Source organism: Cyprinodon variegatus, unplaced genomic scaffold (assembly GCF_000732505.1).
Source record: "Cyprinodon variegatus isolate N-32 unplaced genomic scaffold, C_variegatus-1.0 Scaffold205, whole genome shotgun sequence".
NCBI classification, from domain to species: Eukaryota; Metazoa; Chordata; class Actinopteri; order Cyprinodontiformes; family Cyprinodontidae; genus Cyprinodon; species Cyprinodon variegatus.
The window spans coordinates 1,072,617-1,086,133 of NW_015150658.1; the positions used below are offsets into that span (position 1 = coordinate 1,072,617).

General features: G+C 39.1%; 1 protein-coding gene across 1 annotated transcript in view; it reads right to left on the minus strand.

The window, feature by feature from the left end:
• The window catches only part of LOC107088048 (peptide methionine sulfoxide reductase MsrA 1-like), a 53,905-nt gene that overhangs the window by 38,929 nt on the left and 1,459 nt on the right, over window positions 1–13,517 (minus strand). The window contains exons 2-3 of the mRNA XM_015379974.1: window positions 1,186–1,254; window positions 940–1,059 (exon numbers count right to left, since the gene is read on the minus strand). Coding sequence (XP_015235460.1) covers window positions 940–1,059; window positions 1,186–1,254 — 189 coding nt within the window. The remainder of the gene's footprint in view (window positions 1–939; window positions 1,060–1,185; window positions 1,255–13,517) is intronic.

Consider the following 13,517-nt stretch of genomic DNA (forward strand, 5'->3'; position numbering starts at 1 on the left):
CCCCATCTATTCTGACAGTTCCATCAGCCCTCTCTTTCTGTCTGTCCTACCATGGCTGCTCTGACAGCTCCTCGGCCGCATGCAGTCGCAGTGTTCTGCTCCGTCATGGCCACTGGAGCGACACCTGCACGCTCAGCCGATGGACAGGACCAACACTTTTTTCTCCCTTCTTCCTCCCTTAGAAAGTTTTGTTTGTTTATTCCTTCACCTGCTGTATCACTTAGCTGCTGGTTTTTACTCATCCATCTCCACGTCTCTCCACAGATGACCGTCTTGTTTTTGAAAAGCTGGCTAAAGCGGCAACAGGGTTCTGCTACTGGTCTTCATGCACCCCATGTTGTTTCTGCACCTTGATTCCCTGCCTGTCTGCAGAGCAGACCCCCCTCAAAAAAGGTCCCAAACTAACAGCTTGAACAACACAAGTCGAACATCTTCATCTGCGGTAAATGTCCACTTCCTACATAAATCTATTTGATTTTTGGGATAACAAAGTAGGACATCTTTAACAATACATTTAAAAAAACGTAATCTGTTTCTGCAAATCACATTCTCTGGGAAAGAAGCCTGCGTATGGCGCCTTCAACACAGAAACCTCCGTTACTAAAAAAAACACCGCAATACAGCACAGCAGAGAGCAAAATCCTCACAAGTAGGTCATGTGGGGGTGGGGATGCTGGGGGGGTACAGCCCATCTGGAGCAGTGCATTTTGAGTAGTTGACTGCAGATGAAGGCAAGAACTGCGATGAGGGGGCTTTATTTAAAACAATCTTCCTCTGTATCCGTTTCCTTTTTCTTTAAATTGTCTTTAACCTTGACGTTCGCAGCATCAAATGTTCTGCCAACCTGTTTCCCTTCCTCGCAGGAAGGTAGAACGATCTGTTAACAGGAATCGCAGAGTGGGAGGTAATCGTAAGTGAAAAATGTGCAAAATAGAATACCTGTGCAGACTTCATTGTAGGTCGGGTTGGGTGTAAAGCCCCCGGCGAAGCCCACCTGGGTGGAGAAGACTCCTGGAAGCCGCCAGAACAGTTTCTCAGCTCCCCAGAAACAACCCATTCCTGCAAAGAGATGCATGCATAGTTAAGTCTTTCGCATTGTGTCAAACAGAGATCTTATTAATGCGGCAACAGATCTTCTTGCAGGGAAGTTTCAGATTTTAAATGCTGGTGATTGTGCCCCCTCACCAAACATGATGGTTTCCATGCCTTCTGGAAAAGGCTCCACAGTGGGATTCCCATTAACTGCATGCTTATCTGTAAGGCAAGACAGTGGAAAATATGGTATAAGATCACAATAATAAGGAAAACACAATACGTTTCATCATGCAAGTAAATTAGTTCGGATGCAGCTTGGAGTCGGCCTCACAGGCTTTCATTTAGTCACATCCTAACCCAGGCCATAGGATTGGAATCAGAGGCTTCTGTGCAGGATCACATTGAAGAAACTCACCATTGAGCTCCTCCCTGATTCTCCCTGCCGTCCTCTCTTTGGTATCTTTAACTTCTTATATTAAAGTGGTTGTCTTTAGTCTCTGTAGATGGCTGAAGCGCCCAGTCAAAGACGACACAGCTGGTTGTTCCCATTGAAACTCCTAACAACAGCTTAACGATGAAGCACAGCACGAAAGTATTCATACTCCTTAAGGTTGATTTTATTTTATTTTTTGCATAACAACCACAAACAGATTCATAAGATTGGTTTTGCAAAATTGTTGAGCTGGAAAGAAAATCATGTTCAGTTTGGATTTGTGTAATAAATAACATCTGGAATATGTGGATGCCTTTGCTCTGAGCCCCTCTTGATTCTGAGACTGCCTAAATGAAATCTAGTTTAACTATTAAATATTGAGTTTATCTAAAGTTGTTTGAGATCACTGAATGAATAACAATTAATAGATAAGTGGCAATTTTCTTAAAAAATTATTTTTTTTGTTTTTAATCAAGAAAGTCCTTTAATAACAGATTTAAGTTCAGTTTAGTTAAGTAATATTTTACAACATTTCATCCAAGGCCACTTTACAGAGACAGTTCAATCAAATCATAAAGACAGATCGGTTAAACTGTTTCAATCTAAGGAAACCCTGCTAATTTCTTTCAGTCATTCAAATTGTTATATTACCTATTAGATACTGATAGTAAAAAATAGCACATCATAATTCAACTGAAATATATATAAAAAATAATAATACTTGGTTTTGTAACCATCAAACTGATAAATATACATATACATTAATAAAAAAATAGACCAATAGAATTGAATATAGAATCAACCATGAACAGAAAGGTTAAAATCATAATTTTAGGAAAAAAACCATTAATTATAACAGAAATATTACTTTTATAATATTTTAAAGAGGGAATTGTGTTGTATTTGTATAATTTTTTTTAATTATTATCAACCTGTTAAATGTTTTTTTATTCTCTCTGCAAGTTTTTTTTTTTTACCTCACTCCAAAATCTAAAATCTGAAATAGAACAGTGCTTGTATAAAAAGGAGAAATCTCCTGTGGTAGCTACTTTTTTAACATGTTATTCTTGCTAAAAAAAGGTTAGCTGAATGTTTGCCACTCTAAAATAGTTTTATCAACTTGAATTAAGTCAAAAATGGCCCTTTGGATTGTGACGGTTGCAGAACCCGGGTCTAAGAGGTCATGATCACATAAACAGGTGTTTCATTTTTAATCTATTCAACCATTATTTGATAATAAATTGCTAATTTCTTTACCGAAATAATTCTCCTCTGCCGTTTCCCACAATCCATGTAGAGGATTAAAAAAACTTGTGCTGTGATGAGACTAAAACAGACTTGTAGGCCTACATATGAAATACGACATGGGGAGCAAATAAACACAGAAGCAAGGACAGGATGGTTAATCTGAGCTCTTGGGAGGAGGTTAAAAGCTAAATATAGCACAATCCTGGAGAGCCTGTTAGAAACGACAAAATATTTGAGGCTTTCATCTTTAAGCAGGACAATGACCCCAAGGCCGAGCAATGGAATAGCTTCAATCAAGGCATAGTCAAAGTTCATTTGGATAATTACCTTTGGAAGGCATTATTATGAAGCTGTAATCTAATGGACAGAAGACACGCATAATGGTGTCTCAGTTTCACCACTGTCAGGGTGGAAACAGCCAACAAGTGAAACAAAACAAAGAGCAGAAAGATTGCACTCCAGGGCCAACAGTGCAGCCTGAAATTAGAGTGCTAAAGAGCAAGTGTGTGTGTGTGTGTGTGTGTGTGTAGTCCTCAGATATGTCAGGAGGATTAAGGTTTAAGAAGACTGAGGTGACTTAGCGTGCAAATCTCCACTAAGCAAGACTGGTTTGTACTGCAACCACTAATAGTTGTCTCCAGATAAACAGGCCACAGCGTACACTAAGAGCTTAGCTATGTATCGGTAATGGATGCTTACTCCAAGTTCCATGAGGTGATCGCTTCCTGTCCGATTAAGTTGGGTTATGCGTGACACTGACCTGAACACTAACAATCACAAATCTGATGTGGACAGAATAGTCCATTTCCTATAGGGCTGGGATGATCCTTTACTGCAAGAACAGGCCAAAGACCATTAGCTCCCTGTGGTTTCCTTCAGACTTAAAGGAGATTATGATAAAGACGAACTGTATAGAAGCACTGAAAAGAAAATGTTTTCCCATGCTGGGACTCTAAAGATAAGGTCTTGTAAAGAAAAAGGGAAACAAGGGGATTCCGCAAGGCTTGAGCAGATAATACAGTTTTGTTGTATTGGGGTATTTTTTTATATTTTATGAAATAGTTTCGTTTCCTGTGCAGTAACAGACTGCAGGCACATAAAGGACTAAAATGTCACGGAGGCCTGGATGGCCCCAGGCAGCAGCTTCGTGGCCTCCTATTGAGCAGCAGTTCTTTTTTTTTTTTTTTTTTTTTAGAAGCAGGTTGTTTGGCGCTGCCAGGTCACGATCACAGGCACAGTCGGCTGCAGAATCAAAGCATTTCCATGTGACGGACATGTTAAATCCTCTAAGTCTCGTTAGATGGCTTAAAACAGAGGAAGAACACAAGAAATCTCTATCTTCTTCTACTATTCTCAACGTCTCCAAGCTCTTGCCCCCTGGAGTTGCCAAATGACTTTGAAAGGTAAAATGAGAGAGTGAGAGGGAGTTAAGTGTGAAATAAAAGAGTAGGAGAAGAAGAAAAAAAGAGTCGGAGGAGGAGGTACCTGTCTGCCAAAACAATAAGAGGAATAAATCGCCATTTAGAAGAAACAGATTCGAGATACAGTAAGGAAGTGAAAGACTCCCCTGGCTTTTAGAAAGCCAAACCTTCGGGCGTTTTATAAAAAAACAAGCAATAAAGAAATGATAAGTTAGCCAAGAACCTGTTGACATCACTTCCTCTCTCTTAAGCTCCCCTCCATCTTCACTTTTTCTCACACTACCTCACTTCACACGGTGTGCAATCTGCTGCACAACTGTTGGTGCACCGACTGCTGTACTAGGTTTTCTCCTATGGAGCAGCTGGCTGAGGTCCAGGTACCAGGTTAGTTTCTGTTATTGTGCTTGGTACAGCACACCTTCCCTTACATCAGACGAGCACCGACCTCCTTTTCTGCAATAATTACCCCATATGCATCAAGAAAAACACAGCTAAAGACCCTTACTACTCTGCCTTACTATGCCAGAAAAGACAAGAAAAGGAATTATTTAAAAACAGGCAGGGAGGGGGATGCCTGAGCTTACAAAAGAAGTTAACAGGCTGAAAATGTGGGAAGGGCTCATGAAAAGAATTTTTTTCCACTTTGAAAGGGATCCAGGCATAAGTTCTTTAGCACACCTTTGTTTTTGCAGATATCTGAAAAGGACAGATCACATTTTAAGCCATGTAAGGAATGAAGGAAAATCCTCCTGAGCCTTGCTGCAGTAGGCAGCTGGACCAGAACCAAAGCGTTGGACTGGAAGCCCTGCTCTTCTGTTTGAATTCAGGTGACTATTGTGCAGAGGCGCAACTGTCTGGTGCTCAGCGTATACCAAACAACAAGTGCTGATTCTTTTGTCTGATCTTTTAGCCTTTGAAACCTTTGGTCCTGTATTTCTCACCCATACGACTGAAGTCGAATCGCTGCTGCCTCTTCACACAGAGACACAGGAGAGGTACCATCCCAGCATGCCAGAACCTGGTGATGTTAGGTCGATTTCCAGACTGCTCTGTTTTTTTCATTCCAAAATTCCTCTCTTCTTCTTACTCTTCCCCTTTCCTCCCTCTTGCCATTCCTCTTTTTAGTTGCGCAGAGGTTGGCAGGGAGTCAGGCACGAGTCGTCAGAGGCTGATGCTTTATACTGCTGCCAACTACCCTCTGCTGGATGGTAGGAAGGGTATGGGCAAGAAAAGACGGGGGGAGGGGGGCAAGAGTGAAGGAAGACTGGAATTTGTTTTCATAGGACAAAAAAAAATGTAAATTAATGAATCAATTGGAGTGGCCAAGAAAACTTTGGGAAGCACTCAGACATATACTTACTGGCCTCTTTATTCGATACACCTTGCGTGTAATAGGCTCGACCCATTTTGCCATTAGAAATCCCTTAATTGTTAGTTGCATATTTCAGCAATGGTTCAGAAACATTCCTCAATATGTCCTCAATATTGAAATGACAGCAACACAAAGGTTTCTTAGCTCTATATCAATGATGCAAATCATCCATTCCTCCAAAAACCAAAAGGTGCTCCGTATGACAGGGATCTGGTGATTGTGGAGTCCACTGATTACAGTGAAGACAGCGTATTGTTCAAGTAGCCAGTTTTGTGAAAAGTAGCTTTAAGAGGATGATGGCTACGCTCTGGCCTTAAATAAGGCTCTGCGATTTTGCCAAGAATCAAAATTGTGATTTTCCTTTTAGGAAAATTGCGATCTCAATTCATTCTGACTTTCCTCTTCACTAACTGGCATATACTATATGTTTTGCTGCAGGAAATGTGCTTAATTCTTGTTCACATGCACAGATTTGCACATCAACTGCAACTCTCTCTTCCCTTCTGTGTGGTGGTAAACCCGCTTTTAGTGTATTACTGCCTCCTAAAGTGCTAACGTGAGGAACATAGTGTCCCTAATGTACCATTTAACCTAATACTCAGAGCTCTGTTTTTTGTAAATTTCATTTTTTAGAATTGCAAACATATTGCAAATAGGGGTGTGCAAAATAATCGTCATGACGATGCATTCTAATTTTTGTGATCTGCTGCATCGATTCTTGATGCCAAATCGATTCTTCATTAACAAAAAGGAATAAATAAAATACATGAATGGTTGGCACACATCAGCCAAAAACAAGTGGAAAACAACTTTCAGTCCAGTAGATGTTGCTGCGGATACTGCGACGAGTCATTCATAAACAAAACATGGAGACTGAGAAAATTCGCCCAGCTCTATCACATTCCAAGTCAGATGTTTGGATGCATTTTGGCTTTAAAAACAAAGAAGGTAAAAACTAAATTGATATGATGCATGTGATTTGCAAAAGGGGAAATGTCAAACATTTGAATATTTCCTTTTCATTGGTTTAAAGGACCAATGAGGCCATGTAAACAGCACTGTTATTTTAAATTTTATAAATCCTAAGCACTTTTTGTCAGTGTGTCTAATCCAGTAACAGTAATATTTGTGTCCGGTATTTGTTTTCATGGCAATACCTTCATAAGTTATTTCAATAAATAGGCTATGTATGAATTCAGGTGCGCTCAGTTATGTATCAATTGAAGACACTATCCATATCACACACAGCCAGTCAGCCACTGGTAATATCTGTATTTCTTACAGTGTTCAGTGAAAATAGCGCAATACATCGCAATATTTTAAGTATTGCGATGCATCGGAATAGAATCGCATCGTGGCATGTGAATCGTGATTCGGATCGAATCGTGACTTCTTTGGCAATACCCACCCCTAATTGCAAATAAAAATGATTGTCCAACCCTGATGTTAAATGCATGGGCACAGCAAGCCACAACGCTCAGGTTGTGGAGGCTATGAAGTTGAAATTAAGCTGAACTGGTACTAAGAACTTGCTGGCTCTCATTGGGGTCTTTTGTATTTTCATCCATATAACAGCAGCTCACTGAGTATTTTCTCTTTTTCATGCTACTATCAATAAACCATAAAGAGGGTTACACTCAAACCTCTTTTTGTCATTCCGATAATTAGTTGAAACTTCAGGAAATCATTTGCACCACATCTAGATCCCAAAGTCATTGAATAGCAGCCAGGTGACTTTGCTAATACTTGTATTAACCGATTGAACCATCAAATCAAATAAAGCGACTGCTGGGTATATTACTGCAACACATTCATCTAGTTTCTTAACCACTTCTGTCCAAAAGGTAACAGAAGTTCCAGCTGCAGATTGCTTTCTCACTACTTCCATTAGAAATTCATTAAACAAGACACCATAAGACTTCTCAAACAGGAAAACTACTTGATATTAAAAATCTATAACAAAAGAGTCCTGGCAAAGACAGCATCACAAAATGTAACCATTTTCATAAGAAAAAATATTTACATACAAAACAAACAGATGACTGTGTAATGTATTATGATATAAGCATTCCATATCAGTCCATATCATTCATTATTGAATGTTTTGCTAACCTATTTGAAATAAGGCCCATGAAAAAAGAAAAAATTCAAACTGTAGCCCTATTTAAGTTTAACCTCTAAAAGTAGGTCAGCCCTACCCACCTTATTAAGTTTGGCCATGAGAGGTTGAGATCAAGCTCTGAAAAAAAGGCAAAACATCTGCAAACAGATGTGCCTGGCTCTAATCCATGCAGTATTTTCTCTAAGAAATGTCCTAATAGATCATGTCATAAGGTTCTAAGACTTTTAAAGTTTATTCTAGGCAAAGGGAGCATCATACAAGGAAGTTGTTTTCCCATCTCAGAGAGTACTTTTGGAACTGAGTAAATAACACGTTTTGAGAACTAAGACTATAGGATTATAGAGCCACAAATTCTTCAGATCGAGGACGTTTGAGAAGTAAGGTGGAAGTAGACAAAGAACAGCCTCTTAAATAAGGAAGACCATCCAAGACATTTAGGTTGTGGTTGGTGAGGGAATAAAAATGGCCATCTTTATGATTATGCTTCATTAACACATTCATTTTATTGTGATGAATTTGTATATGTTATATTATATGATTTAGAGACTTCGTTGACTTCATAATGACTATGCAATGTAATGTGCCTATTTTTTTGTTATTCTAAGTTAAAATAATCTAATTACGCAATGAAACAGCAAGTGTGTGTCAAAGTGACTAATTTATCTTTATTTTAAGTCTTAAGTCCCCCTGAAAATGAGAACATCATCGTTGTTCGATGCTGTAGCGCACATATTGTTTACATTGTGACCAATGTAACTTGGGAGTACCAATATGGCGGACGGTGGCTTCACTTCAACCCCGTACTACCAACGGGCAATCAGCAATCCAGTGAATAAACAGAGACCTTATTGATTTAAATAATAAATCAGTGGACCTTATTGCCTTGTAAAAAAGACAAAGACGGAACTGGTTGGAGGATGATGGTGCCCACTAGAGTCATGGCTGAAATTTGGAAATATCTTCTGTTTACATCTGCTGCTGCCATGTTGTTTTCAGAGCTCATTCAAGAGGAGCATGTCATGCAAGTCAATGACTGGTTTTCTTGATAGAAATTTATAACCAATCTGACTGTATTGACTCTGTAAATTGCCTTAAGATGACGTGTGCTGTAATTTGGCGCTAAATAAAAACAATAGATTGAAATGAATTGAACATATTCAGATGTTTATATTTGTTATTGAATGGAAATACTGCAATCGCAAAACTTTGCATTTTAGAATTTAGCACAATATTGACATGGTTTTGTGCACATTTGCAATGGAAATAGTTACTGACTGCAGGTGAATTAGGGAATCAGGGGATTAGGAACAGCTTTAAGAGTGATCAAATGAGTAGACTGGGAGAAGATCTGGAAAAAATGAAAAAAAAAAAATACACAAAAAAACTGGTCAATCGAATAAATAATAAAGAACAAAGAACTTAACTAACAGGGCATCACCTCCCCAGGAAAAGTAAACAAATGGCATAAAGATGGGCATATGTAAAATTATGAGAACAGCAAATTAAAGTCAAAACTAAAAAGAGTTCACCATGAATTTCCCATTTCCATGCTTTCTTTCTTTTCACCACAATACCCATAAGATCAAGAATCTGAATTATCCCTAATTGAGTTATTACCACAGCACAGTCAGATCCTCCTCACTATCTGTCAACTCCTTATGAACTTGCCTTGACCTATTTGTGAGTTAATGTTTTCAGAATCAATGTCAGTAGAAAAAGGAAACCTGAACTTGAGGCAATAAACCAAAAAAAGAAATCAAACAGAGTTATACGGATACCTGTCTCCACTCAGGGCAAATCCTCTTTTTCTATTTAGCTTATGGTTGCTTATCTAATTGACAATCAGTTTGTCAATATGCTTTAGATTATTGTAAAAAGTGAATTAAAAACAGAAAGGGCATCCATTGAGAGCTGTGAAAAAATACTGCCAATATATCCTTTTCATGAATCTGATTTTAACAGTTAAGAGTGAAACATGTAGCAGAAATTGATTTCAGACAGCTCCCCCCTCCCCATCCTGTTAAGAAGAAATATTGGCAGTATATCCTGCACTGACTCAAAATAATAGCTTCTGTGCCCCTACCATGTAGCAGTCTGCCATTGGATCATTCTCGCCAAGGTCAGAGAATTCATCACAAAGACCACAGCGAGGGAGGCAATGCAGGGCAACGGGAAACCGAACCAGAGAGTAGGAGCTTCTTTAACCGGGCACCAGGACAACAGGCTCATTTGAAAACGACCGATGTTCATAACATAGAGGAATTACTACGGTGTCCACTCGCAGGCGTGCAAGGCCGGGACTGCACTGTGCACCTGTGGAGACACTCCTGCAATCATTTACGATTGCAAGGCCACCGTGGCAAACACAAATACTGAAGACAGAAAAAACTCAACCTCATCTAAACTGCCACCCCCATGGTGAACGGGGAGGAACAGACTTCTGCCATGCCGTGTCTCCGAGCTGCTTCGACAGACGGAGAGGCAACTTATGACGGGGTGGAGCCTTCATGCGCATAATGCCCAGATGGGCCCCTGGATACTGTGGTACCTCTTCCTCCTACGCACTCACGCCTAGCTCCCACAATGCACTGGTGACAAATGGAAGAACTCAGCTCAAATTATTTCCTGTTTCTTATTTGGAGCATAACTGCAGATTATGTTTCACAAGAGAAACACAAGCAAGTGAGTGAAAGCGTCACAGACTGTTCAGTGAAGTAATAAAACAGTTGACAGAGAAAACCAAACAAGCTTTTAACACCACTACAACTCACAGGTTTACTTACTGTCAGACTGCTTGAATCACTTAAAAAAAATGTTTAAAATCTTTGGAACACATGTTTCTTTAGCTCCCAAACTTAAGTTTGACTAATTACTGTTGATTCAGAGATGATTGGAGTGTTCCTGCTGAATATCACTGTGTACAAAATCTAAATGAAAGTATTTAAAGTGCCTTTAGTAATAATAGACTAGTTGGATTTTATGTTATTTAGCAGCAGCAGAGTAAAGAGGCCAGAATACAAATGGATAGCCAGTTTTGTTGGTTTTAGATTTCTATAAGCTTTTGAAAACCACCACCAAGTGTAAATAAATATAAAATATTTCATTATATGGGCCACAGTTAAATATATTGATTTCTTTTTGAGAGGTCAGTATAATTATTTCATGTTCCTGCAGTGAAGCACACCATGGATTAATTTAAACTGTCACCCATATATCAAAGTAAAGGAGGCGGGACCTGGAAAGCTTCCATTGAAAGTCTGCCGTCTGATTGGCTGCTTTATACTTTTTTTTTTTCTTTACCCTAAAGTTAATATAATCAATGAAAAAGATGGAAACAACTTCAAAAGCAGGTCAGAATGTATATACAGCCCATTGGGTGCATAATTCCAGCCTCAATATCCATAGTTTGGTCTGAAATAGATGCTAAATGATTTCATAATCCTTTTTCAAGTCTGAAGATTTGACCATAGCACTTTACAATGAATTCTCACACACACTAATGGTAGTAAGCTAAATTATGGCCACTGCAGCTCAGGAACAATGGCATTGAAGCCCCGATGGTTGGGGCTTGAACTGACAACCCTCTGGCTGCAAGGCAAACTCCTGCATCCAACGCCACTGTTGCTCCAGATTTGTATTAAATCTCATATGAGAGGCCCATATAATTAATCATATATATTTATAAAGATTATGTATCCAATTTCCATTTGTAATCATTCAAAGGCATATTTAATTAAAGAATTATTTGAGTAGGTACGTAATGTACTGTGGCACTCTTCACCCTCCACAGCTTTGTAGCAGTTTAAATTCCTGTTTATATTAGGGGTGGAACGGTTCACAAAATCCACGGTTCGGTTCGGTTCACGGTTTCGTGGTCACGGTTTTCAGTTCGGTTTGGTAAATGTTGATTGTTAGCCTGACATGTTGGTCATGTTGCTGTTAGCATAAACAAAACGTCTTGCACAATGCTTGCACACTGTTGCACTTTTATGCACAACTTTCTTTCCGCCGTCATCGTAGGTCACTCTAAATGCAAAGTGGTCCCATACAGCAGACCTATAAAGTGCTGCTGGCGCGTCTTCCAACTCCTGTTCTTTCCCACTCGCCATACCCACACAATTCTCCACAACAACTGATTTTTTTCTGCTACACCCAGCTAAGCTGCTTCGCTTCTTCTTCTTGTTTACTACAGGTGGTTGGCTTTGGTCGCAGTTCCGCCACCTTCTGCTCTGGAGTGTACACGCTTCGCCTATGAGAAAAAGGAGCAGCGCATGAACCGAAAGCAACACACGTGAATCGAACCGAGACAGTCGAACCGAACGGTTCGGACGGTTTACATAAACCATTCCATCCCTAGTGTATATGTAATCACATCCAAAATGACATATTGTGCACATCTCTTCCCACACTTTTTTTCATCCTCTATAAAACTTAACCTTACATGAGCATAGGGATGTTTTATTATATTTTACTTTTGTTCAAAGTGTTTTGAAAGGCTATGAAATGCACTATGAAAGTCATCTAGTATAATCAGTATTTCAGTTTAATAATTATTATTATTTCCTCCATCTACATAGCTTTGAACCTCATTCTTCTTTTATAGCCACTGTAAAACTGTCAGCAATCAGCTAATTATCATGGGTGGAACCAAATCATTTTGCTGCTTTAACATTTGTGCAGCAATCTTTGTAGTTTACTCGAAACACTCCCACATATTACACATACTAAAAATTATTATGCAATTAACCCCTCTTATCTGGAATCTTTGAATATCAGGCCAAAAGTGTGTTTGCATCCTAACTTTATTTTCTTAAGGATGGAAGACAGAGCAAAAACCACAAAGAAGCTGTCGCTGCATTCTGTTTCAGGTTAGTAGCCCAAATAACTTTAATGGTGGACAGCTTTATCAGCTAATATGTGTAAATCAGGATTTTATTTAAGAGGAACTGAGTGGTGTTAAATCTCTTAAGACCAAATTTACATACAGGTGCCCCGGATTTATTTTATATTTAAGGGCTCCAGAATATTTTCAAACCACGACTTAGTGACAGTTTCTGCCCCCTTTTCCAAGACAATGTCAACACTTAAGTTGTTTATGTGCAGGATTACTATGTTCTTGACTATGCAATAACAACTTAAAGGCCCAAAAAAATCTATTGCTTTTTTTACCCAGGTCTACCAAATTCACAATGAGAATATGAGCATAGAAAAATGTGCTCTGGGCGGATTTATAACCACTCTTTTACATGTGAAGGTTGTGTGATTTGGGGGGTTGGGGTAGGGGCATGAATCTTTTATCTGGGGAACACATAGCAACAAGATGTCATGTGGGAGGAAGGCAGCCTTGTACAAGTAATGATATTGTGATATTCTATAGAGGTAGTGATATGTTTTAGGAAATGGCCAAACCCAGTGCTGCTGCCTATTAGCAAGAAGGTTTCAGGTTTGGGTTTTGTCTGGGTTTTCTTTGGCACCTTTTTAGTGTTTAAAACATGTTTGGCTAATTTGCCTCTCAAAACTGTCCTTAACAAAGTACAGTGATTTTGTTGTTGTTTTAATTGTCTGTGTTTCAGTGGGATGGATGACTGGATGGATGGTTTTCTAGTAGGATGATTAAGGACAACCATTGCATCTTCCAAGGATCTACTTCCCCCATCTGGGTGCCAAATACAGCAGCCTACCTTCACGGAGGAGTCCTTGCCATAAGAGCTCAGGCAAATAAAGAATCAACAAACTACCGTGGTATTATGAGTGGTTTCACCTCATGATGTCATATTTACCTCTCATTTATATATATATAAATATTTGACTGAATGAGAGGTAAATATCACATCATATATACATGTGTGCAAATACATACATATACATATATATGCATGCATATAT